We start from the raw sequence: 25,637 nt of genomic DNA on the forward strand, positions 1-25,637 counted from the left end.
TAAAACTCACTTGTAAAGCTTGGGTGAGAGAGACTGTTCAAGCCATATCCTGGTTAACAGACTGTCTGCATTCATAAGGATTTCAAGTCTTCTAGTGAAGACTGTTGTCAGGGGAGTGCTACAACCATTCTGCTGTGAAATTCTGCTCTATACAGTGTGGCATGCTTTATATATCACCTGCTACTGTTACAGGAAAAAATGGCCAACAGTAGCCACAAAATTGGCTCTCACTGGTGCTTTTTTCAGAATGTGCGCTGCCTCAGCCCAACCATCTTTGTATTTTACTTGCTGGTGATTTCTTTTGGAAAAGAGCATCTTCCAGAGCTTGGACCCTTCTTTTGTAACAAATCTTACATTCCTGAGAGCAGGATTCTAGTTCTGCTGTTGCATCTTCCTCTAAACCCTTGCTAAAATCAATGGAAGCGGCTCAGTTTGATGCTGTGGCAGCAGTGTTTGACTTCAGGGCAACATGCTTCTGTTTTGCATGAAGTCATTGTTGATTGCTTTTTGCACTACAGCAGCTTCTTGTTGCACCTCATTGCACCCCTTTCCCAGAAGTGGGATCAAACTTTGTGACAGCTAACAATTACTAGTTTGGGGGTTTTTGATATCACAATGTTAACTGAAAAAATCTGTAGCTCACTGAAGAGGTGTTAACTCTAAATATGATTAACAAGGTACTTGAGCCCCAAGGAAAAAAAAAGTGTTTTCTGAGTTACAATTGAGACAGTATTGTTTAAAAAGACATTCTTAACTCAAAATGACAGTATCATGGATGATGATCAACTTTCAGTGTCGTTGCTTAGAATGTACTTCTGTTTTTCTGGCCTGTGACTGACAACTTCCTGTATATAATAATTTTGATTGTTTTTTTCAGTTATTCTGACATTTAGAAAGGCACAGGGAATAAAAACACCTGAAGGAACTAACTCTTAGGAGGGGGATTGTCCTGGGAATTTGAAGAAAAAAAAATAATCAAGATATTGCCATTTTTAATACCAGAAAAATATGACCTGTGTTTTGTTCCGTCTGCATGGACCCACCTGTGCTGCGGAATGCTGTCTTTGCTCAGTAAAATGAGAGTTAAGACCTTTATGGTGGTTAAGGCATTACAAGGATTTCCAAGTTAATGGATGGAAAAGGTCTGGAAGAGAGTCTGCTTTGAATTAGAGCAGCAGTTTTCAACCTCTGTTGATTTGTGGGCTCCTAAACACTTCCCAGGTGCAGGTTCTTGTCTAGTGATTTTTGACTATCAACAATAGCCCTGCCTGCTTTCATATAACCTCATGGCACTCGAGGGCTTCTCTGCAGCCACAAGCTTGTTGCAAATGCTAGTTGCAGTGCCTGACCTGTGAGAGTTTTGTGTTGAGTAAAATGGAATGTTGAATTTCTGCTGCAGGTTGCTGCCAGGGCAGGTTGGGGTGCCATCCCTGCCTGACTTGCTGTTGTCCTGTGTTCAGGATCACTGGATAAAAGTTGCAGTGTGCTCTGCTGACATAGTTACTGAAGTATAAATACTTCAGTATTTACTTCAGACTTTTGGGTGGTTGGCATGAGTGTGGATGTTACTGGTTAAGGTCAGGCTGGTGTTGGAAACTGAAGGGAGTGGTGACATCAAAACATGGCTTGGTGCTAGTGCAAAGGTTTTAGGGCTTCTGGAGTGCTGTGGGACACGGCTGTGGCTGGGCACTAGTGGTGCTGTACCACCACTCTTTGGGGAGGGCTGCAAAGGACAATTCATGTTCTAGCTGCAGGGAGGTCAGGGTTGGGTGCAGGTAGTGTGTCCTCTGTTTCTGAGGTTTTGGAGATGCTTGAGTGTAGTCCTTGCAGTTGTGCCTGAAGATTACTGGTGCCTCCTTGCTAAGCACACATGGTTTGCTGAGGAGGGTGTCAGTGGGAGTGTTACCCAGGATGTGAGTAGGGCATAGCTGTGTATTTGGGCTCCCTCAGGAGCATATTGCACTTTTCCCAGCAGGTCACTGCAGCGAGGGACCTGAGGAAACATGACAGAGTTTGACCTGCTTACAGAGCTGTGCTGTGTGCAGATGGACTAGAATGTGGACAGTTGGGTGTCCAACTGGTTCAGTCCTGGGTAGGAGCACAGGTGCTGCTTTGGCTGATCTGGACAGGTACTCCTGACTCCAGTGCTTAGGAGAGGGTAAGACACTGCCATGCATTGCAGCCAGAGGCTTACGCCCTTGGCAGGAGCCAGATGAAGTTTTTCTGTTGTGGTTAAATTAAAAATCCACTTTCAATGTGGGTAGCATTTGCTTTGCAGCAGTGATTAAGTGTGCAACAGAGATAAAGATGGACTTGGGCACATCCATCTCTTGTGTGTCCAAAAGCATTGATGAGGCCAGGAAGAATTTCAGCAGTGTCTCTTGCCTCAATTGAAGTATGAAAAGCACTTGTTAAAGTTGACATTCTTTGGTTAGCAGTAAGATTGCATTAAGATTTATCTCACTCAGGCCTTTGGAAGAATGACAAAAAGAAATGGGGACAAAAGTCCTTGTGTATCATCTCTTTCCCTCAGCAGCTGAGAGGACAGCCTGGCCCTGGCCAGGCACTTTCACTTTTGTCTCTAGCACAGCCCAAGCAGTAGGTTTATACTAAGCTGACCCACTCAGCTTGTTGTCCCAGTTTGGTTGTAGCCTCCAAAGTGGAACTGCATGATCCACAGAGGAATGGCTTGGCCAGCAGCCAGCAGCATTTGTCTGTGACCTCTTTGGGACCAAGTTGCTGCCATGGCTCTGTGAAGCAGCAAGTCTGCAGGAGAAAGGGGCACGACTTTTGATGTGCTGGAATCAGGGAAAGGAGTGGTTCAGGATTTCTGTCTGTGGCTGAACCACAGGGAAAGGGCAGCACATCTCCAGTCCCTCCATCCTCTTCCTCATGGGGTGTAGTTGGGTGGAGTGCCGGGGGAGGGAATAGGAGGTATGGTTGCCAACCTTTGTCTGAATTCTTGATTGGGACCTTGCTCTGTGAGTTATGCATGGTATCAGACAGCTGCAAATGCAGCTGGAGATGGCACAGCCACACTGCCCTGGTCTTCCTGCATCAGGAATAGTGTGGCCAGCAGGAGCAGGGAGGTCATTGTACCCCTGTACACAGCACTGGTTAGGCCACACCTTGAGTACTGTGTCCAGTTCTGGGCCCCTCAGTTTAGGAAAGATGTTGAATTGCTGGAGCATGTCCAGAGACAGGCAACGAGGCTGGGGAGAGGCCTTGAGCACAAGCCCTATGAGGAGAGGCTGAGGGAGCTGGGACTGTTTAGCCTGGAGAAGAGGAGGCTCAGGGCAGACCTCATTGCTGTCTACAACTACCTGAAGGGAGGTTGTAGCCAGGAGGGGGTTGGTCTCTTCTCCCAGGCAACCAGCACCAGAACAAGAGGACACAGTCTCAAGCTGTGCCAGGGGAGGTTTAGGCTGGAGGTGAGGAGAAAGTTCTTCACAGAGTGGTTGGCCATTGGAATGGGCTGCCCAGGGAGGTGGTGGAGTCACCATCCCTGGAGGTGTTCAAGAGGGGATTGGACGTGGCACTTGGTGCCATGGTTTAGATAGGCATGAGGTGTAGGGTGACAGGTTGGACTCGATGATCTTTGAGGTCTCTTCCAGCCTTCTTGATTCTATGATTCTATGATTCTGAAGACAACCAGGTAATAAAATAGCAGTGTAACTTGTATTAACTTTCAGACACTCATCAGAACTAAGGCATTAGTGACTCATTTTTCGTTTTCAGACATGCAGAATTTAACTTTCCTTGTGTGGGAAACAGGAAGTTTTAGTTTGAATAAAGCGATCCCATTGCATGGTGGCCAAATGATAGGTGCCTTTGGGTTTGTTAATCTTTAGGAAAAGATAACAGAGAATTCCTTGTGCAGTAGGATGTCAGTGCACTGAAAAACACCATCTTCTTTTTTTTCTGCTCCTATAGGACCTCTGGTGCTGAGAGTGCAGTGAGGCTCTTGCGCTGAGCTTGAAGCTTACACATTCATCTTGTTTGAAGGATCACATTAATGAATTTCCCACTGTTGGTGGAGAGATAAAAGACTTGCCTATTGCTTAATACACAAGGGCAAGGAGCAGGGTGGTTACCTTCCTTTTAGTAGTTTCTCTGCTTGCACTGTTGTTAATTTGCTGTTTGATTTTGCCAAGCACCTGTTCAGACTTCCTACTATTCTAGCTCATGTGGTGGCTGCCCACAGTTTTCTGAATAGCAGCAGTGAAGTCAGGCTTTCTCTCAATTTTGGTTGGTTGTCCTTTAACAGTATGTACAAATATGTTTAGGAAGCTGAATTTACAATCTAAAGGTTGGGAGGTATCTAGGATGCATAAGTTTGACTGAAGCATGAACCTTCCTCAGGGCATGTCTCTAAGTGTGGCTATGAAGAACAGTACAGTGTAAGTATTGCACTGCAGGTGTTCCAAAATTCTGATTTCATTTTTAGTAGGGATTCAGCAAAAACAGTTGAAATTTTAAATGCAAATTAAAACTTAGATTTTATGTAGGCAGAACATTGACAGTTTCTGTTTTGTAAAAGTGGTTCAGTTGGGCAGGGGGGGTTGCATTCTGAATACTACCTTGTTTTGAGGAGGTTATGGTCTTGAGTAAGTGGCATTTTTGCATTGGGACTAGGCAAGTGGAATCATATCTCTTTCTCCTGTGAGCAAATCACAATTTCTGCAGAAGATGAAAATTGCAAGCTCAGGTGAAATGTTTGTTGCTTTCAAAGAACCGCAGGGAATTGCGGGGCAGGGAAGCCCAAGAACCAACAAGTCGTCATTGGTAGTTACATGTTTAATTTAAGCTAAACTCTCAGGGTTGAGCTGTTAAGGTTCTGATAGGGTACTCACTCTTTGTGCTGCATGTACGAGTTCTTCTCTAGTGTTCTCTAGTACTGTTTCGTTCCAGTTACAGCTCAAGCTGCAGTGGATATGGTTTACATACAGAAATTACAACAGCCAAGTTTCATTTTGTGCAGTTCAAATATTTTGAAATTTCATGACTGTATAAAATTGAACATTGGGCTTATCGGATGTCCTGCAAATAATTTGTTTGATAATATATAGAGGAGCACAAAAGTAAGGCTGAAATTAGGGCAGGTCTGATAACTTTCAGTTGGGTTTTTTTTTTTTGCTAGTTCTCTTGACATAAGATATTATTTGATACTTTTTTCTTTGAAACTTAGCAAAGTTCCAGTAGTGCCTGTGGTTCCTCTCTTGCTTGAAGCAATTAGTGCTGAATCAAAGAGCCACATTTAAAAAGAACTTGATTTATAATTTAAAATATTTACAGATAAGCAAGGATGAGAGTCTTCCCTCTGCTTCTCAGGCTTCTGGCAGTGGTTTGAAATCTGTCAGTAGATTTCTCTCCACTGGGGATCTGGGGGACCTCACATCCCTTCTCTCACGTTTCCTTCTGCTACCTTCCTTAAAGCTTGCTGTCAAGTACATTTCTGGTTATCAGGATGCTGAAGTGACAAAGCTTTAAGCTTGCTGCCCCACTGCTCTTCTGTTTAATTCTTAGGAAAATAATCTCTCTTAAGAGAGTGAAACGGGTTCTGTTAACTGATAATTGGTTACCCTAGTGTCTGAAGCTTGGTGTTCTCCCATTAGTACTTTCCTTTAAAATCTGTCTGTTTGTAACTCCTGAACTTGGTAGAAATACTTCAGAATATGAGGATTACCCCGTGTAGTGCAGTCAGCTCTCTCTTTTTGCCTTTCATGTTTGTAGCACCCTTTGCCTTCACAGGCCTAGAAAGGGCTACTAAAAACTCTCCAAAGACAATAAATACCCACAAACATGTAGATAACAGAAGTTTGGTGTGTATCATAATCTCTGCTGTCTTTTTTTGCTAGTGAATATTTAATTAGTGAGTATTTAACACTTCTGTGTGATAATGGTCCCAGATAAGAGGTAGTATACTTTTTCAGACACAAATGTATGTCAGACACCTGTTTGCTTTTTGCTTCAGTGCTGAAGTCAAAGGAAGACTTGAACAGTGGTGGGGACAAAGAGCATGTCCCCTGGCCCCAAGCAGTGCAGGTTGCCTGTGATTTTCCAGCAGGCTTCTCTGACTTCTGTCTTTGACTTAAACCTTGCTGTAAAGTTAAGTGCCAGTATGGTTGTTATTCTGGTGAGGGTGGTTTCAGCAGATACACTGTGCAGGTGTTGTGGTTTGGGTGGTTTGTAACGCACTTACTCCAATTTTGCTTACTCCTTGCCCTGTGCAGGGATTTATTCCTGTAAGTTTTCTCACAGCAGAGTGCAGAGGGTTGTTCTCTGCTTGCACAAATTCAGGTTCAGGGTTGCAGGCTTTGACTGTAAAGGCTTAAAGCAAGTGTGCTTAGTAATGCTACTTTGTACAGAAGAAACCTTGATTGATGACCACTTTTTGCTTAGCTTCAAATATATCTTAAGCTGTGAAGTAGATATAATTTAATTGTCTTTCCATTTTGTCTTTTCCGCTTGATTTGGTTTTTATTTCAGAAAAGCTGCTTTAAAACAAGAATCTTTGCTAATGAGAATTTATTTCTTGGCTTTCATCACAAGCAGTTATTAATTTCAGTTCTTGACTTTGCTTCTGTGTTAATCTCACCTCATTTTTATCTTTCCATGCAATTTTCACAAGCAGAGATTATTTCTCAATTCCTGTCATCTTTCCTTCTATCTGAATTCATTAGTTTCTCAATGCATGAGTGCTGGAACTGAGTGAAATAAGGAACGGTGGATCACTTCTTCCCACCCTCCCATCTTTAGGAGGAGGAAAGTGGTCGGAGCTGTGCTTTTCACTGTTAGTCAGCAGCAGTCTCTGTCTGAGAGTTCAACTTCAGCTGCAGGAAAGCACTGTCTTGTGAAAACATTTGGGATATTATTAGTGATACCCTTCCTGGCTAGTTCTGGGAGGGTTTGTAATAGAATTTGCCCCAGTTGCCTCCCCTCCTTTGTGAGGGCAGAGGGCAAGTAACCGTTGTATGTTTGGTGAAATGTCAGAAATTGGGAGTGGTGAGTCCTAGGAATGGTGTACCTTTGACACCAACCATGTGGTTGGTTGTGTTAGTAGATACTGCTTCAAGCAGATCATTTGGCCTGGGTTAATCCAGCTGCCTTCAGTTGTCATCTCTTCCTCAAGTTTGCTTTGTTTGATTCTTTTTCTATTTTTTTTTCCCTGGTGAGAAGAGCTGTTAATTTTCAGTCATATCTGGGAGGTGGGTTGGTGGCTTGTAGGAATTTGGTGAACTCCTTAAAGGAAAAAATGAATAGTTATTGAACTTTAAGGAAAAAAAGGTGGTAGAGGAGAAGGCAGTGAACTGACCCTCACGAGGGTTCCAGATCTGAGAAGTATGTATTTGGAACAGCTTGTTTGCAATCCCGGGGGTAGGTGGGGGCAGGAAGAAGCACGGAGAGTTGCTGCAGCAGGAATGTGAATGTTTGAAGATAGTGCTGGAAGCTCACGGGGTGGGATTGTGGCCACTTATTTTGCCCCTGGCACTGATGTGGGCTGGCTCGTGTATGGGGCGTGACTTACGTGGAGCTGACTGCTGCGGTGAGATCTGCTCAGGAGATAGCCATACTCCTGCTGCAGGGCCCTGGGCAGGAACCAAGTCCACGTTCAGCGGAAAAGGCTCTTAGTGTCCTTTTTTATACTGTATTGTTTAATTGTCATTTAAATTCGGCCACATCCTTTTGTTCTTTCCCTTTAATTCTGTCGTCCACTTCGTGCCTGTAACAGTCTTAGCAGGATCTTCATTATTTTCAGGGATCAGTGGCTTCTTTCTTGCTTTTCTCCATTGCTCTCACATGCAATCTCTTCTACTGCCCCTGCCTTTCTCCAAAAGCCTGTTCTTGTCCTTTGCTTCATTGAATAATATGTTTGTAATTAAATCAAGAATAAACTATGACAGGGCTGTTTTGGCTGATCGTTTCCATGCTGACTTTCCAAAGCAGAAGTGCATTTGAAGTCTTCTGGGCTACAATGGCTGCAGCTCAGTGCTTGAACTCTGGACAGCTAGGCTCTTTGGGTATATGATACTGAAGATGCTGGCCTGTTACAATCTACATATCCCCTTTGCATGTGTGTGTGGTTTGGTCTTGCTGTGGCTCTGCCAAGATGGTCACATCCCTGGTCACGTTGTCAGGGCATGTGGGATGTCTGCAGCTGTGCCACGCTGCGCTGGAGGTGATGGTGCTGCTCCGGTTACTACAGAGATGAGCAGTGCTGCGGGAAGGGCGCACCCCGTGGCTATCAGCATGTGTGTGTGTTTGTGGACTTGTGCTTTGTGCCACTTCTTCCGGTAAGATTAATGGATTGAACAGTAACTTCAAGTGATATAGCAAAGTAGTTACTGGATAAGTGTTATTTTTGTCACTTTGTAATGATGTGGTGATTTTAAAGGGAAGAAGACTGTTGAGAGGCAGTCGAGCACCAACAATACTATGTGTACAATAAAAAAATCACTTAGAAATGTAACTTGAAAACATTAGCTTTCTTTGATGCTTTTAAAGTTTGTTGGGTTTTTTTTTTGTTTGTTTGTTTGTTTGTTTTTTCCCAACCTAAATGATTCTGTGATTCTGTATCTGCTTTATGGTGAGAATTTCAGGAGGGCAGAGGTAAACTGCTTGTTTAGTTGTCATGAAATACTGAATGTTTATGCTGAGCTGCACTTGGTGAATTCCAAAGACACCACTGTTTGGCATAGTGCAAATTCAGGAGGTGGGTTTTGAGCGTTTATGTAATCCTTCTGCTGAATCTCATCCTGTGACCCCTTCCTCAGTGATCAGTGGTCATTTGAGGTCTTGCATTGGTAGAGAAGATTTGATATAAAAACATCCACAAGTGACATTTTTGTCCTTTCCAAAAATAGCACAAAGTGATCTGAAATACTGTTTGTTGTGTAGAGTTTAGGCTGTTATTTGTCCCATCTGAATAGCTAGTTAATGCCAGTTGATGACAAGAGTAGACAGTATCAACAGCGTTTAGGAGAACATCTAACAGTACAAAACTTATGGTGGAGCTCTCCCCTTCCTTGCTAACTCAGTCTCTTGCCTTCTTTGAATTTCAGTGTATCTTGTCTGGAGTTACAATGTGGTACCTAACTGGTATGCAGCGGTTTATGGGTTTTGTTGATATTTAAATGCTTGAACATTTTCATGTTCTGCAGGTAAAAACTTAGTGCTTTGACCACGTGTAAGGATTACACCTGAAGTTTGTTGGGTTCAGAAAGAATTTTGGCCTTTCCCTACCTCACAGAAAAGTCATCATTACTGCAGGGCTCAGTTTTTGGCCATCAGGATATATTGGCAGTTTGATCTTGGCGCAACATAATAAATGTTAATTGTAACAGGAATTAATTGTTGTGTTCTGACCCAAGAAATACACGCCTTGGGTGCTGTATTTCTGGCATCATACAGCACAGTTTAAAGGAGGAGATTAGCTGTATCTGGAAATGATACTGCTTTCACTCTTTCGCTAGTGTTCTTTAATGTTACAAATCTTAAAACTGTTGCTTTTCTTAAATGTGGAAGTGTAAAGGCATCTCTGGCCAGGTCCTGAAGGTTAGGGAGAGTAGAGAGCAAAATAGCGTGAGGACATGGTGCTTCCTGATCTGCCTCTTCCACCCCTTCTGGGGCCTTTATAGTAGGTGATGATGAGGTCAATAACTCACTGCTTGTGCTGGGAAGGGGGAAGTGAATGAGAATAGCTGCAGACCGCTTGGGAAAGGAAGGTAACTGTTAGGAATTGTCTGAATAGTTTCTTGAAAGCTGGGTTTTCATCGGGAGGCTGTGTAGACTATTGGAGGGTGACAAAGAGTTGATTTAAATGCAGACTTGCCTCTAGGCAGGGGCTGTGGTTGTCCCTCAGGTGAATGGCTTGTTGGCAGATCTCCGGCATGGTTATACTGCTCCATCCAGCTGCCTGTGCTCAGGTTACAGTTGTCAGATGCAGATACATTGTGTGTATGCAGTGTATTTGAGAGAATCAGTAGGGTTGAAAAGTGTGGTGTGCTTGGTTTGTGTTTGGGTTTTGGATTTTTTTTTTTCTTTGAGACAAAAGTCACTAGAATACAAGCTGGAAGTGGACCAAAAAAAAAAGGGGGGGGGAGTTGCATCTGAAAGTGCATCTACATTTTAAAAGCACCAGCAAAGGCAGCACCTCTGGTTCCATGTTCACAGATATGTTGAGGTTTTTTTGTTTTGTTTTATCCCAGAAAACTCTATCTGTGACACAGTAGATGCAAGGAGGCTGCACCAGGACACTGGCAGTGTGAGGGTCTGCAGCCGCCTGCCCTGTTCCTTCATGTTTCCTATTCCTGAGCTCCTGCTCAGCGATAAATTACTGCATGGCTTTTGAATAGTCGTTCAAAAGAATTTCAGCAATGTCATTACCTGCTTTTTTTCATGTAACAGAGAAGGTTATGATTTTATATTTTATGTAACCACGTGAATAAACCCCATAAAACTCAACGTGAAGTGGAATATACCTTTTATTAGGGAGGTCTGTTGTGTTTTAGTTGCTAGGAGGTTGAACTGTGAATTACAAGAGACCTCAGGAAGGGTGGTGAGCAGGACAGAGAAGTGAAGTGAGGAGATATGTATTTGTGCTATGACAGTTTTAATGAGGAGTATGTTGTTGATGCTTTTTGGCAGGAATAATACCTGCAGCACTTCTTACACCGCTTAAAATGCTGAACCCACCTGGATGTGCCGTTGGCTGGTGCTTGTAAACAGGCAGGACACTGCACAGCTCGGCTCTGGGACTCCTGTATTGTGTGAAAGCCTATTGTACCCATTTTTGCTCAGTTAGTCACAACACTGGTAAGCTCCTGAATCCTCTTCTTGGCAGAGGTCCTGCTGGTAGTGCAGTGTCCAGCCAGAGGGTGTGCATACATAGCAAATAGTATGGATTCTGTTTTTTGACAGTAAGAAATGGCATTAAGCAGCCTTAGATTTTTGTGTGTTGAAAGCTTTTGAGGTTCTTACGGTTGCTGCATAGCTATGAGAAGCAGAGTGGATTCAGGTGGCTTTTTTCCCAGAGCTGATACTTATGAGTGGGTTTCGGAGACAGGTGGAAGTCTGTGTGTCTACCTGCTCCCTTGTTTTGGGGGGTGACTGCTGTTTCGTTCCCTAGCTCTGTAGCTTTGGGTCAGAGAAATGGCAGTTTTGGTCATGTAAACTGAAAAATTAGGACATAAGGATGTTTTTCTGATTATACTTGCTTTTGGTTTCAAGTGTTTTATGGTGAAGCTTTTTCCTGAGCACATCTGAGAAACAGGGAAGTTATTAACTTGTACATACTGACTTTTTTTTCTTTTTATTCAATTGATAAAGATTTGATTTGCTGTTCTCATCACCTTCCAGTCAGGAATATTTGTCTCTTACTGCTACTTTTTTGTACACTGTGACTTTTTAAATTAACAAAATTGTGTCAGTGAAATAATAGGGGCTAGTAGTGACTCCAAATATTTACCTGTTTGAATGCAGGAAGTTTGAGTGCAGTCATTTTCCAGAGGTCATGTTCCTTACTAAAAAATAACAAAAAAGCCCCTCTCAAAGCCTGGTTTATTGTTTTGTTCTTTCAAAAAGGTGGAGAGAACTGTTGTGTTCTTTGAAGATACAGGATCCACTAAAATCTGGACTTGCTTTTTAATGTAAATGTCTCTGGTGGCCAGATGTAATCTGCACGCAGGGGGGAGGCAAATCTCTTTAAAAGCATCTGGAGCTTTAGTGATGTCTTGTGTTCTGGTTTTTCCCCAAAGATCCGAGCCAAGAAGAAACCTACTCCAGTGAAGTATGAAGTTGGGGATCTTGTTTGGGCCAAGTTCAACAGACGCCCATGGTGGCCATGCACAGTTTGTCATGACCCAGTGCTGGACTGTCACTCAAAAATGAAAGGTACTGTATCTACTCAGACCACAAAGTGGAGGTGTTATGTATGGCAGAGTGCTGCAGTCTTTCATCAATTTTTTCAAAACCCCAACATTTCTGGCCCTTGAAAGGTGTGAAGAAATAGACTGTACTGTGGAAGGCCTGAGTCTATATAGTAAGCCTAGATCAGGGAGCTGACAGGAAGATGATGGGGCTGAGGCTGGTGGAAGTGGCATAGATAGCTGTTGGACACGTAGGCTTTTCTTCTAGAGTATAGTTGGACTGAGCTCAGGACAGTGCATAAAGAAGAGCAGTCTCTCAAAAAAGATGCAGAAAGAAAATGAGATGGATCAGAGAGATGAGGACAGAGATGTGCAGTGGATGGGCAAGCAGAGCTGGAAGGCCTGGAGTGTGTGAGGACATGGGGAGTTGGCCAAGCTCAGAGAATGGGAGGCTAGAAAGGCTTGAGAAGCAGGCTGTGGGGTAGTGTAGTGTGGCTGATGAATGCCTGAAGGTGTGATGGGAACGTGTGTGTGGAAGTGAAAGTTTTTTGATCTCGTTTGGCACAAGGAAACAAGGCCGTTTATGGGCAAATATCAGAAAAACCTGGATATGGAGCCACATATGTGAAGGTTTAGAGCATAATGTGAGAGGAGGTGATGGGGAAATAACAAACCTGTGTGTGCATGAATGCTGGGGGGGGGCAGGAAGGGAGTCTTAAAAGCTCAAGGCAAAGAAGTGTAGGTGAGTGATGGAAAGAACAGGGGGAAAGCCATTGGAAATTGCAGCTCATTTGAAGGCTCTCACCGTGCTTTTAGGATCATACTAGTTACCATAAGGTGACTGCCACAAATGGAAAGACTTAGGTATATGTTCCTGGCTTTCTCTTCTGATTTTTTCCCTTTTTTTTCTCCTTCTTCTATGGGCAACTAGAAACCCCTTGAACTGGTGCCGTCTGCCATTGATAGCTCTGTTAGACTGGTGAGGTTGCCACTCACAGTGTATTTCTCTCCAATTTTTGTGACCCTTGCCAGCGCAGAAGTGCTGAGTAGACTTTTTCCGAGTGGCCATCATCTTGGAGCTCTTTGCTATTTCTCTAGAGGCATGAAGTAGCTTTTTCTACGTAGTGCTCGTATCATCTCCAAGTATGGTTTGTGTAGTCTTCTCTTATTTCTCCACATTACCCTTTCACCCTTTGGGAAAGATTCATCCTGGGTCGTAATGGTACTGATGTGCTGGTTTAAATAGTCCCTTTTGAGCTCTCAAGTTCCTGTCAAAGATGTTGCCAGAAGATATGCCAAATATATTCTCTCTCTCTATCCCTTCCCATGAAGTTTTGGACAGGATTTAATGTATATAGTTGTGCAGTAATCTCTCAGCCTGTGTATTACGAGGATTTCTAATAAAGGAATTCTGCATGAAGGAAACATACTATGCACAAATTCCAGCAAGGTCTCATCTCCAGCTACACGATAGACTCTCCCATCATGTTTTATCTGTGTTCAAACCAATAGAGCTCTGGGGAAAATTGTGTTTTCCAGTTGTTGCTGTATGTAATCTGCTCATCTGCCCTCCCTGATGCTGAGGTGGCAGAGCAAGTGGATCTGAACTTCAGAGCATTTGGGCAGGGAAAGCTGCCAGGGCTCTGTAGGAGCCTTCAACCTTGGCTCTCCTGTTGCCAAGGGAACAAGCCCTTCAAAACAAGGCAGATTGCTTCAAACTCATCACTTGTGCAAAAACCTTTTCTGCTCTTGGGCTTGAGGTGTGCTGCTTTGCTTAAAGCAGTTTGCCTCTTCTCAGCAAGCTCTTGACTTGAAGATTTTTTTGGACCTGAAACGTTGAGGCTCTGTGGCTTAGTCATAGTACTGTGAATGGGACCGATGAAGTCAGTAATCTCTGCCCTTGGTTTGGCATTGCCCTGGTCATTATTTGTCATCTTCTCAGTGGTCTTGGTCAGAATATCTCCCTGTTGGCATTGCTAAAGGCCAGGCTGCCACGTTGTGCTGGCACTGCAGGAAGAGGCAGCACAAACCAAATGGGCTATGAAGCCTAGGCTACTTGTTCAGAGGGTGAAGGTGTTCCCAGGAGAACATGAAGCACACATAGCAAAATGCAGGGAGAAGTTTATATGCCTTGTTCAAGCCTTGTTTAACACTATTCTAATGCTTGTAACCTGTCCTTTTTAACCAGTGCACCCAGTACTGGTGCAATTCTTAATCATACTGTTTCTGTTTGGCATTTGTGCTTGCACAGAAAGCAGCTCTGAAAAATCTTTGAGCTGTTTTGGTAGAGTTTCTTCTCTTGCGCTGCACTTTTATGCCCAAAGTATGGAGAGATACTCATTGCAGCTAACATTTTGTCATGTTGCACGTGGTCCTTGTGTATGTGTATACCTACTTGAATACTGCTGTCAATGTTTTATGTCCTAAATAAGAGTTTGGTTACAAAGTATGGAACAGCATGGGGTATATTATGGTGGAGGAGGTTCAGCCTGTATGAGTAAATCCTATCCAAAAGGATGTCATTTCTGGGTGTTGCTGGCACACTGCTGCCTTTTCATAGCACAAAGTCAAGCCTTTTCACTGGACTGCTTAATCATTAATCAGGGAGTAGCAAAAATAAAAAAGAAAATGTCCTGCCTAGTTTGTCGTATTTCCCAAGACAAAAATACTTGGATTTTTTTGCAGGTTTTTTGCAGCCAAAGTGTGGTCTCTGCTCTAAGGAGATGCCCCATCTTAGACCTTACAAACAGTCAGTTGGTTGTAAGAAAAGAATGAATTTAGAAATGGAGTAGCAACACAGAACATAGCAGAGATCAAACAGGTCTCCCTTAGTTCTAAGTAGAAATCCCCAGAACATTGATGGCATTTATGTGGGAAGGTTATTAAGAAAAAACCCACTAAAAGTTAACTGGCAAATTGTTGCCTCTTTCTGTGATTCTTTGTATGTCTTTATTCTGTTATATGCAAGGGGTTAATTCTGCTAACTTTCTCAAAATAGTTTCCAATCGGAGACCATACCGAGAGTACTATGTGGATGCCTTAGGAGAACCTTCAGAGAAAACCTGGGTTGCTGGGAAAGCAATTGTCCTGTTTGAGGGAAGACATCAGTTTGAAGAGCTACCTGTTCTTCGGCGAAGAGGAAAGCAAAAGGAAAAAGCCTACAAACATAAGGTGAAAGATCTGTTTTCTCTAGTTTTTTTGTTCTTTGATTCTGCATAGTACAAAGTATTCCTTTATGCCTGGGCAGACCTAGGGCAGCTTTCTTCTGTGGTAGTGACTGCAGCAACGTGGCCAGGAAAGTGATTGTTTGCATCCTTACAGTCAGCATAGTTTGTATAAGCTGCCAGCAGTTTCTAGGCTTCCTTTTGTGTTGGGGTGGGGCCTGCTGCTTTTATTGCCTAGACAGCTCTGAGAGGCAAGAGAGGTCAGGTCTGAGATCTGTTCAGCAGCATAGCCCTCTCCTGATGTCTATTACAGAGCTTCTAAATAACTTCCTGTGCTCTCTGGCAGCCGCTTTTGGCTGATCTGAAGCAGAGGTGGAGCTGCATGCTTCTCTTGGTCACTGACTGAGATCAAGCAGTGGGGTTTTTAGCTGTGCTTCAGTAATTCTCTGTGTAGAAACCTGTAAGGACTTTTAATTTGACTTTGAAAATGCTTTGTCGGTGAGCCTGTGGGAATGAGTTTCGTGGCTCACAGCATCATCTCCCTCTCCAAACATAGCACCCCCAGAGCAGTTGTAGCCAGTCTAATGTAATGTGACACAGGGATCTGTTCTACATCTTTAGGAAGATGACTGGAGAAATTAACTTTTTTCAGAATTGCTGAAGGGGAGAAGTACATAGACTGCTGTATTGCTGTAAGAGAACAGAGAGTCATACTAGGCAATGGTGTCTGTTTTTTTTTTTTTTGTTTTGTTTTAGTTTGGTTTTCCAGGAGGCTTATTAGCAGTTCAGTACTTTATGCAGACTCATCAAATTAAATGTGCCCTTGCAGATGTGAGTCCCCAGGTGTAGTGCTTTCATTTGGTTTTGCTTTTCCAGGGGCATGTTCAGTGAGGACTTCTCTCTTTGTGTTCCCAGCCACCTGACAACTAGTTACATGCTTCCAAGTAACATGCTACCTGCATGGCTAGCATCCCATCCTGTATCTAAATGGCAGTGCCAATGTGGCTGCAGTAGAGGGAATCAAGTGTTTCTTGCTCACATAAAGGTCCAGATTTTCATCCCTGGAATCCAAGACCTGATATGGAGCTGAGTGTCTTTGGCTGTTTTGCTAAAAGGCTCTATAAAACTTTTTGTTGGTGGTAGTGTGGGGTTTCTTAAAAGGAAAAGTGTCAGAAATTTGAGTTGTTCCTCCTGCCTTGGAAATGGTTTTGATTTTAGAAGCGGTTGTGATGCCTTTAATTTGCTGTTTTGTAGCCAAGAACTACACATGTGGATAAGAAACAAGTTTCTTGCTATTTTTAGGTGTTAGCAGAGGTTCCTGTCCAGTATGGAGAGGGTTTTGCTTTATACTGAAGGTACAGAGTTAAAACTGGGACACTTCTGGGCATTGAATGTCTTGAGTTTGATAGAGTACATTTTAGATAAGCATGTGGGTCTCGTGTTTTTACCAGGCTGAGTTGGAGATGGACGACTGAATCATGCTGAGTTGTTTGCCATTTCTTTGCATTTCCGTGTCTGGGATCCACACCTTATGTGTTCACCTTTACTGGCTGTTGTGTTCAAGGTTTGCTGGGGTACCAAGACATCTGGTTCTTAGGATATCTGTGTGTACAGGAACCTTTTTTTGCTGTTTTGGAAATGCAGAGGGATTTTTATTTGGCTCATCAGGACTGTAGGGTATTTACCTAGAAGGAGTATTTTCTGTGTCCACTAGTCAGTCTCTGGGGATCCATGCAATTTGTCTTAAAGATGCACAGTGCAGAACTGTCACTCTATTCTGTGCTACGTGCATCTCTGTCTCACTTCGTTCTTGTTGCTTACCCCATCAAATTTTTTCTTTCTTTCTTTCTTTTATTTTTTTGTCTCCTCCAACTTCAAGGTTCCCCAAAGATTTATGGCTAAATGGGAAGTCAGTGTTGGACAGGCAGAAGACATTCTTCTTGGGGGGCCAGAGGATCAGAAGTGCAGCCAGAACTCCAGCGAGCTGGACAGCGAGAAGGAATTGCAGTTGGAATACTATGCCAATGGCCCTGGAGCAGAAAGGGACAGGCAGCTGAATGGCTGTTTTAAATCCTTGGCGTTTGACTCCAGACACCTGCCCAGTGAAAAAGGAAAATTGCACATTAAGCCACACATGAAAAAGAGCTCTGACAGCAGAAAAAGGACTAGAGTAAAAAAGAGTGGTGCAAGAAGGGAAGCATCTAGGGGAGAAATCAAAGTAAAAACACCAGAGAGCATAGTTAGAAACATGATTGCTGGGGACCTACCAGATAAGCACGCATCTCACGAACTTCGCCGGATTGCCAGCAGTCTAACAGCATCCAGTGGCACCAGGGAAAACCATTTGCTTTCCTCCTTTGGAGAAAGATGTTTTGAAAAGACAACTTTGAAACCGGACTGTGAGAATCGTAAAAACGATGCTCTGAAGAACACCCTCCAAGGGGATTTGTTTTCCAGCGCGTCTTTGGAACGAGAGAAGAGTTCCCTGGGCATTGTGTGCAGTTCCAAATTACAAATACACTATTCTGCGTCTGATACTGGTATTGAGAAAAAGCAAACTGAATCAGATTCATCCTCTTCCTTCTCAGATGGTGGGAGCAGTGATATAGATACCATGGACCAAAGTTCAGAGAGAGCCTTTAGCGCTCTTGAAGTTAGCGATTCTTCAGATAAAGTGGAGAAAGAATTTCCTATGACATCAAGTGGCAACATGAAGCTTTCCATGTGTCTTCCTCAGAAGAGCAACATAAGGGCCAGGAAGAAGTCATACCGAGATCGCAAACCTCTGGGAGGTTCAGTAACAAGCAGACTCGATGCTGAATTTGCAGATCGGGGGACTGAAGTAGGTTTCTCTGATGCTGAGATGTCATTGACAGCTCTTGAGTGCTCCTCAAATGTGAGAAATGACAGTATTGCAAAGAAGCACACTACTCCCCAAAGTGCTTCCAAGGACAGCTCCTGGCCTGCTGTTGGAAATCAAGCAACCTTAAAACCGAAAAGCATGAAATTGTCCCGAATCAGGAGTATAAAATGCAAACATAAAGAAAAAGGTGCTGGGTTGGAGCCTTCTCTTGCACAAGAGGAGGATGGTGTGAATCGCTGCTCTTCTGTTACCAAAGGTTGCTCTGGCCTTCAGAGAGATTCTGTTCAGAGAAGCAGAAAAGTTGATGGCCAGAAACTGTTAAACAACTTGCATGAGAAAACCAGGGATTCTGCTGAAATAGAAACAGCTGTGGTGAAACATGTCTTGTCCGAGCTGAAGGAGCTGTCTTACCGCTCCATGAACGACGATGCTGGCGACTCCGACGCCCCAAAGGCTGCACCTTTACTTTTCTCTTCCGCCTCTGGTCACGGTCGATTGCCTATTGAGCCAGATTACAAATTCAGCACCTTGTTAATGATGTTGAAGGATATGCATGACAGTAAGACAAAAGAGCAACAACTGATGACTGCTCAAAATATAGTCCCATTTCGAAATACCAGCACAGCTGATGGTTCTGGAAGCAATTCTGCAAGTGGTCTGAAGTCCTTGTCTATTGTAGGTCCCCCATATAAAATAGAAAAAAATGGTGATTGTGTCCAGGAAACAGCAAATCCAAACTCTGCTGTAAGCAACTCCTCACTTTCACGCAATCCTCCAACCAAGTTGACAGGGGTTGGTACTGGTAAAAGGGAGCCTGCGAGTGCTGCTGTTTCTGGGACAAACGGCACAAATTGTGCCCCCAAACGCAACTGTTCAAAATCTAAGCAGTCATCAAAGCTTGGAGATAAAACAGTATCAAACAGAAAGGACTTAAAACCAGGAGGGCCAAGTAAGTTGCTAAGTCGGTTATCCAGAGATTCAGGAGAACGTGCATTCCGTGTTCGTGGTTCGGTTACCAGTCCTCTAGGTAATGAAGCAGAAGATACTGAAAGGAAAGAGTCTATTGATTTAACAGCACATTCAACTGATGAAGAGTCTGCCTGTTTATCTGATGACAATTTAGGTCGTGTTGGAAGGAAACCTGAAGCTGGTAGAAATATTGAGAGCTGCACTTCAGCTGAAAATGGGGAGAGTCCAGACTTGGATTCAGAGGCAAATAGTGAGAGCTCTCTTGGTGATGAGTCTAATGATGTAAATCATGTAGCACCCAAAAAGCGATGGCAGCGTTTTAACCAAAGCAGTGCTAGATCTAAAAAGCACACCAATAGATCTAGGGAACAAGGAAACTTGGAGAGTGCCTTTGGCCTGAATTCTCGTGGCTTTTCACTGAAGGGAAATGAGTGCTTGGGACGTAGGCATTCCCCTCATCCAAAGGTGCTTGAGGGAGACCTGACAGAGCAGGACTATGAGAATCATTTAGACTTAGTTGAGAAGCGTTTGAATGTATGTGGTAAGCCAAACAACAGTGTGATGGACTCAGAAACAGAGCTTGGCAACTTTGCTCCCCAGTCTGAATTCTCTGCACAAGGTAAGGGAGCTGGACTTGCACCAGAGTGTGTATTTGTATGCATTTTGTACTTCTCATTTAAAGCATAAGTTATGGAACTTGGGGCTGTTTGACAACATGGAGATGTATGCATCAGAGCTGAAGAAAGTGTGTTATGTTGGTTTGGGGTTTTCTGTAAGCATGGAGAACAAAGAAGGTAGAGTGATTATGGGATTTTGCTCAGCTTCTTGTTCAGAAAGTTTAAATACGTTACAAATCATTGGGTCCTCAACAGTGGAAAAATAATAAGCATCCTTCTGAGTTTGGGATTTTTGGAAACTTAACACCTTCACAATGTGTCCTTTAGAGCTACGTGCTTGGTCTTAGCTGAATAGGTCAGCGCTAGAAAGTTGTGGGGAAACAGCCTCAATGGCTGCTGAGTTTTGTTGGTTGGTGTTGTTAGACAGAGTCCATCTTTGGCTTGTTCTTTAGGATTTCAAATCAAGGTGCTGGTGGGGTGGTGTTTTGTTAGGGTTTGTGGGGTTTTTTGTTGTGGTTTTTTTTTCTTCTTTCTGTTTTAGTGCTGATCTTTATTAGGTGCTAATAACCAGCTGTAGAACCCTGCAGATTTCCTGATATACAGCTATGGTGTGGCTGTCTGAGGGATGAAGGGGTGATCAGAAGAGGGGAGCTGCTGGGGAGGCTATTTGGGAAGTGGGTGTGGAAGATGACAGGCAGAATTAAGGCAGGATCTATGGAAGGGAAGTGACCTAGGAAGGAGGAGGCTTACGAGGACCACAGGGTCACACAGCACTGCCTCTCCTACAGAGGTGGGGACATTTGTTTGTTTTGACTTCAACCAAATAATTGAAGGGGCGGTGAGAAGGAATAGGCCCATCAGAACCATGTTCAGCACACCCTCAGATTTCTGCAAAGAATCAGGGGAAGCAAACCGTAATGGAAACAACAAAATTAAACTTTTACGTAGATGTCACCAAACTAAATTGCTCTCATCTCTTTGCAATGCGACAAGTTAATATAACTTGGCAGGATTTTGAACCTCTGATGTGGTCCTTCAGTGCACATTTTGGTCTGTGTATTTTGCTGTTGGTGGTGGCTAAAGATTACTTGTGCTTTTGTCTCTGGAAAAGGCAGCTTCTAGCTTAGTGGTGTAGGACCTGACCAAGTCAAGTCACAGCAGGCACAGAAAACAAGTCCTTAGGGTGTAACACACCAGGTAAAAGTTCTGTTTTGTAAACATGACAAGCTTAATCATTCAGTGACTCCTGGCTGTAGCTGTGTGTTTAAGCCTTAAGTCTTCACAAAGCAGGCAAGAGAAAGCACTTCATCCTGGGGCTGTCAGGACACTGCCACAGTAGTGTTGCAGCTTGCTGGAGGGAACAAGTTCTTCGTTTGCACTAAGATGCAGCCAGGTTCTCGTGAATTCAGGACGGCTTTGCAGTTGAAGTGTCCTTGTAATGTAGCTATGTGTCATGAAAAGGCAAGGCTACAGAGAGCTAAGAACAATACCTGCTGAGGTGCAGTAATGCATTAAGAGTGTGACTAGTAGGTCAAGGGAGGTTCTTCTCCCCTTCTACTCTGCCCTAGTGAGGCTTCATATGAAATACTGTGTCCAGTTCTGGGCTCCTCAGTTCAAGGACAAGAAACTACTGGAGAGAGTCCAGTGGAGAGCCACTAAGAAGGTTAGGGAACTGGAAAGGCTTACAAGGAAAGGCTGAGAAATCCTGGTCTGTTTAGCATGGAGAAGACTGAGAGAGGATTTAATTAATCCTTGTGAATATCTGAAGGGTATGTCAGGAGGATAGAGCTAAACTCTTTTCAGTGTCCAGTGACAGGACAAGGGGCAGTGGACCCAAACTGGGAAACGGGATGTTCCACACAAACATAAGGGAAAAATTCTTCACTTTGGGGGTGGCAGAGCACTGGAACAGGCTGCCCAGAGAGGTTGTGGAGTCTCTAACTCTGGAGGCATACAAAACTCCTTTGAATGCGTTCCTGGGTGATGACTCTAGGTGATCCTGCTCTCCTGGACAGGTTGGATGAGATAATCTTCAGAGGTCCTTGCGATTCTGTTTAATTTTGGGAGAGAAGTGGCAGAGGAAGGCATCAGGCTCCTGGACAAGGTGACCCAGGTGGAGAGGAGTGCAGAGCTGTCCTGGTGCTGCACATAGGGGTGCTGCACATAGGGATGCTGCACCAGTGAGCGCCTGGGCCTGTTGGAAAAGCAACAGAGCAGCAACTGCAATGTAATCCAATTCCCCTGCCCTAAATAGCATGGGAGCTTTGCAGCACACCTGAAGCTTACCTATACGGGTGTGCTGTAGGGAGGCACCAGAGCCTCCACGTATGAGGAGGTGTCTGGACAGCTGTAATATCCCCAGTATGCTGGTGTGAGTGAGTAAACCTTTAATGCTGTGAAAAGCCCATCTGTGGAAACTAGTCTTCCTTTTGTATCAGGCAAGGCCAGTTACATAAAAATTAGAGAGGGTGATGCTGGAAGTTAGACTAACTGCAGTTTACAGAAAAGTCCTCTCTGTTTGCTGATGCTTTGAGAAGATGTGGCTAATCCTAATGCACAGCAGGCAGAGTATGGGTGTAAGAAATCACAACAGACAGCAGTAACAACTTTGTAGCTTCCACTAAGCTCAGACAATATAAATCTTTCATTGTAGTTGAATAGCAACACTGGGCATGTCTTTGCTACAAACTTTGGTGTGATTTCAAGTAAGAAAGGTGAAAGTGAAGACTGGAATTTGCTGACACAAAATGTTTTTATTATATAGTAGTGTTGTCAGGTACGTGATTTGCCAGTGCCAATCAAGGCTGCATTTGGGATTCTTGTATAGGATTCACTTTGGGGGGAAAAAATGCAGTTAAGCCAGCCCTTCTGGCAGAGTGCTGTTGCGCTCTGCTGTGTGGCTTTGAGGCTCTAAGTAGTTGACCAGTGAAGATACTCATCCTGTAACTGGTTATGTGCTAAAATATGTATTTGACTCAGATATTCCTGTGCAGAGCATTGGTAGAGGCTGAAAATAGATGCATTTGAGAAAGTTGTTCCTTTTGGCCAAGTTTTGGCTTTTTCATACTTGTTTAACCACAATGCCACAAGAAAGTGTAGCAGCCTTGTCCAACATCCCTGTTTTGAAGTGTTGCCTTGGGATGCTTCCTTATAAAATGTTTCCATTCCAAAGAAGCAGAAGCCACCTTCTACAGGTGAAAAGAAGCAAAGAGAATAGTCACTATTTGTTCTGAAACTTCCAGAAAACCATAAATGCTTCCATGACTAGCAGAAATGCTTTGATTATATTATTTAATAAATTTGAAAACTGAAAAAGGGGAAAAGTGAGAGGTATTCTGGGAAGTGAGAAAAAACTTACATCATCTTGCTTTTGCAGCTTGGAGTAGAGATGATGTAGAGTATTGGGGCTTGCCATCTGTTGAGATGCTGAGGTGGTGTAGTGTGGGTTTGGATCAAGGAAATACCTGTTACTAGGTTTCCCTTGCAGTGGTGCAGCATTGTGCAAACACAAAGGCACATGAGCCCTGCAGAGCTTGCAGCCACTGGTGAGGACTGTTCACTCCCTGATCTCATTGTGGAATCTATTGTCAGGAAGCAAAGGCAATGAATGGGCTTGCAGGAGCATATAGGGAATACAAGGCTCTGTATATACAAAGATATGTCATGGAGGGTGGGAAGGGAAGGAGTTCAGTTTGTGTTACTAGTGACAGAACTGTGCTAAGCAGTGTTTTCCTAGGCTCCTGCACTAAAACTAAAGGAGTTTTGGGTTTTCAAAAGTGGTGTGATGAATTGCTAATGGTCTTAGGTTTTGATAAAAATATTGCAGGATGGATAGGTGCAGTTGGTCTAGGGAGATACTGGGTGAAATTCTAGGAGCCCCTTGGTCAGATGTTTAATGTTTCTTGATTTCTTATCTGAACTCCTTGAAGTCCCTTAGATCCTTAAAAATCCCACCTGCCATGTCAGGATTATGGAAAAACAGGAAGCTCAAAAATTGTAAGGCTGTATCAAAGAGAAGTATTAGAGTTCTTCCTGCTGGCTGCCTCTAGAAGAAAAGGCAGGAACAGCTACTATCTACAGATGATGAGGAGAACTTTTTCTTGTGATTGTCTGAGAAACTTGAAGCTGCTTTCCTTTTTCTTAGTGCTTTCAGAGAGGAAGCGCCTTAGAAAGCCAAGCAAACGGCTTCTGGAATATGCAGAAGAATATGATCACTTATTTGCACCCAAGAAAAAATCTAAGAAGGGCCAAGAGCAATTTCAAAAGGTGGGTCAAAGCTTATGTGCTCTTCATAGCTATTACACTGGGGCTGTGGTCTGCAGGCTTTTGATGCATTCTTGCTGGCTGAGTGTTCTTGTAGTGTGCAGTGCTATATAGAATGAATGTTTTCACCAAAATATTTTGCTATGCTAGGTGAATTCTGTGGTGAGGTCTGAATTTGAAGGAGGTCTTCCTGCACAATGCAGTCCTGACAGAGATGCCCAGCGGGAGACAAGTCCTTTGGTTTCAACTCCATCTTCAATCAAAGAGTCCCCTCCTGTCCTTGGAGCAGAGCGCCCCTTCTCAGAACTAGAATCCCATTCCACTGATCCCACTGGTCAACTTGTAGAACAACCTTCAGATTTTCCAGAACTGGTGCTGTCTTCCTCAGATGTTTCTGAAGTTTCTGCTTCTCCAGATGCAGAAGAGAGATTTCTGAAATCAGGTAAGAAGGAGGTTATGTGGTTCTGCTCCTGTAAGTGAACATGTCATAAGTTCAGTGGAAGTTGTTCCTTCAGTCAGCATAAAAAAGTTAGTAGATGTTAGCTGTTTGGTTTCACTTTGCTTCATTCAATGACAATTCCTGGTGCTGGGAATGGAGAAAGGGTAGATGCAGCAGCTGAGTCACAGTGAGCTGGGTGATCACACTTAAACTAACAGTTTTCTGTAGTGTCTGATGATCTTCCTAAGGTCCTGGTGCAGAATACCCTTTTGTCCAGATGAAGAAACTCACAAGTTCAACTCCTTGCCATCTGTGCTTGCAAACAGTGGCATTCCATTAGCTTGAAAGTCTCTTGCTCCTGTTAAAACCCTTGGATGAACACTAGTTATGCTGAGGTTTTACATAAAGTCTGGTCTGCATAGTTTGTGGGGTGTAGGGTGATGTTTTCCTCTCCTGGTGAGTTCAGGGAATTGTAGCATAGAAATTCCTCTGGAGAAGCTTCTTTTTCTTAAAGGTTCTAAGCATCTGTAGAAACTGTCAGAAACTCACATTAGCAACAAGCCAGGGCCTTAGCTTTCAGTAAGGCCCAGTATAAAAAGAGGGAATGTGGTCTGATGAGACTTTCCCCTTTCCAGCAGGGTTAGTATCAAGATCTGCTTTGCTTGTATGTTCGTTCTCCATAGAGTTGGAGAGGATTTTGGAAGGGAAAACTATGGGTGTAAACCTGAGACTGGAGATGCAGAACAGTAACAGGGTGCAGCAGTGGGGTGAACATCCAGTATGCAGAGGTTGCATGGCTCTTACCCTTCCTGAGAAAAATCACCTCTTGCTGAAGTGCACAGAGGCAAGGCGGTGGGTAGAGGTTTGCCTTGAGAATAGCATGTTGTCCCTCCGTTAGGTGTCTGATGCTTAAGCAGTGTAGAGGGGCATGTGTCACAGAAAGGACATGAGGCTGATAAAGCAAGCAGATGAGCAGGGTATGGTGGGCAGCAGGCTGTTTCTGTGGAGCGTTTTGCTCTCATAGCATCATCATTTTCTGGTCACTCAAACTTCATGCTGTTGCCAGAATTACTGTGGATGAACCAAGGTCTAGCAACTTGTTACCTCCTGAATGCCAGCAAAAAGCTTAAATAGGAAACGTTGCTGGTTCGAGCTGGTTCATTTGGGGGTTGTCTTTTCTCAGATAGTGTTAACCAGGAGCATGCCCTTTTGCCTGTTTACTATGCACCACGTGAATGTTGGTGGGAGTGATGTGGGAGTGGAGGCAGGGTTGTGTATGCCAGCGGTGGGACTGGTTTATGCCACATCAAAGCAATTGGGAAATGATGATCTAAAACTGCCCTGCCAGGATGTGTTAGTTGCTGGCATTGACTTCATAGTTTCTCTTCCGTGGGTGGGTTTTTGTATGGCTTGTTAAGGTATGCCTGAAGGTCATGGCAGATCAGGGTCCATTTT

The 25,637-nt window shown here is 43.7% G+C and overlaps 1 protein-coding gene across 1 annotated transcript in view; it reads left to right on the forward strand.

Annotated features, from left to right (window-relative positions):
• The window catches only part of NSD1 (nuclear receptor binding SET domain protein 1), a 62,926-nt gene that overhangs the window by 5,460 nt on the left and 31,829 nt on the right, over positions 1–25,637 (forward strand). Inside the window, exons 2-6 of the mRNA XM_054389245.1 lie at positions 11,757–11,892; positions 14,866–15,038; positions 16,911–19,482; positions 23,625–23,746; positions 23,894–24,185. Coding sequence (XP_054245220.1) covers positions 11,757–11,892; positions 14,866–15,038; positions 16,911–19,482; positions 23,625–23,746; positions 23,894–24,185 — 3,295 coding nt within the window. The remainder of the gene's footprint in view (positions 1–11,756; positions 11,893–14,865; positions 15,039–16,910; positions 19,483–23,624; positions 23,747–23,893; positions 24,186–25,637) is intronic.

This window comes from Indicator indicator, chromosome 18 (assembly GCF_027791375.1).
Source record: "Indicator indicator isolate 239-I01 chromosome 18, UM_Iind_1.1, whole genome shotgun sequence".
NCBI classification, from domain to species: domain Eukaryota; kingdom Metazoa; phylum Chordata; class Aves; order Piciformes; family Indicatoridae; genus Indicator; species Indicator indicator.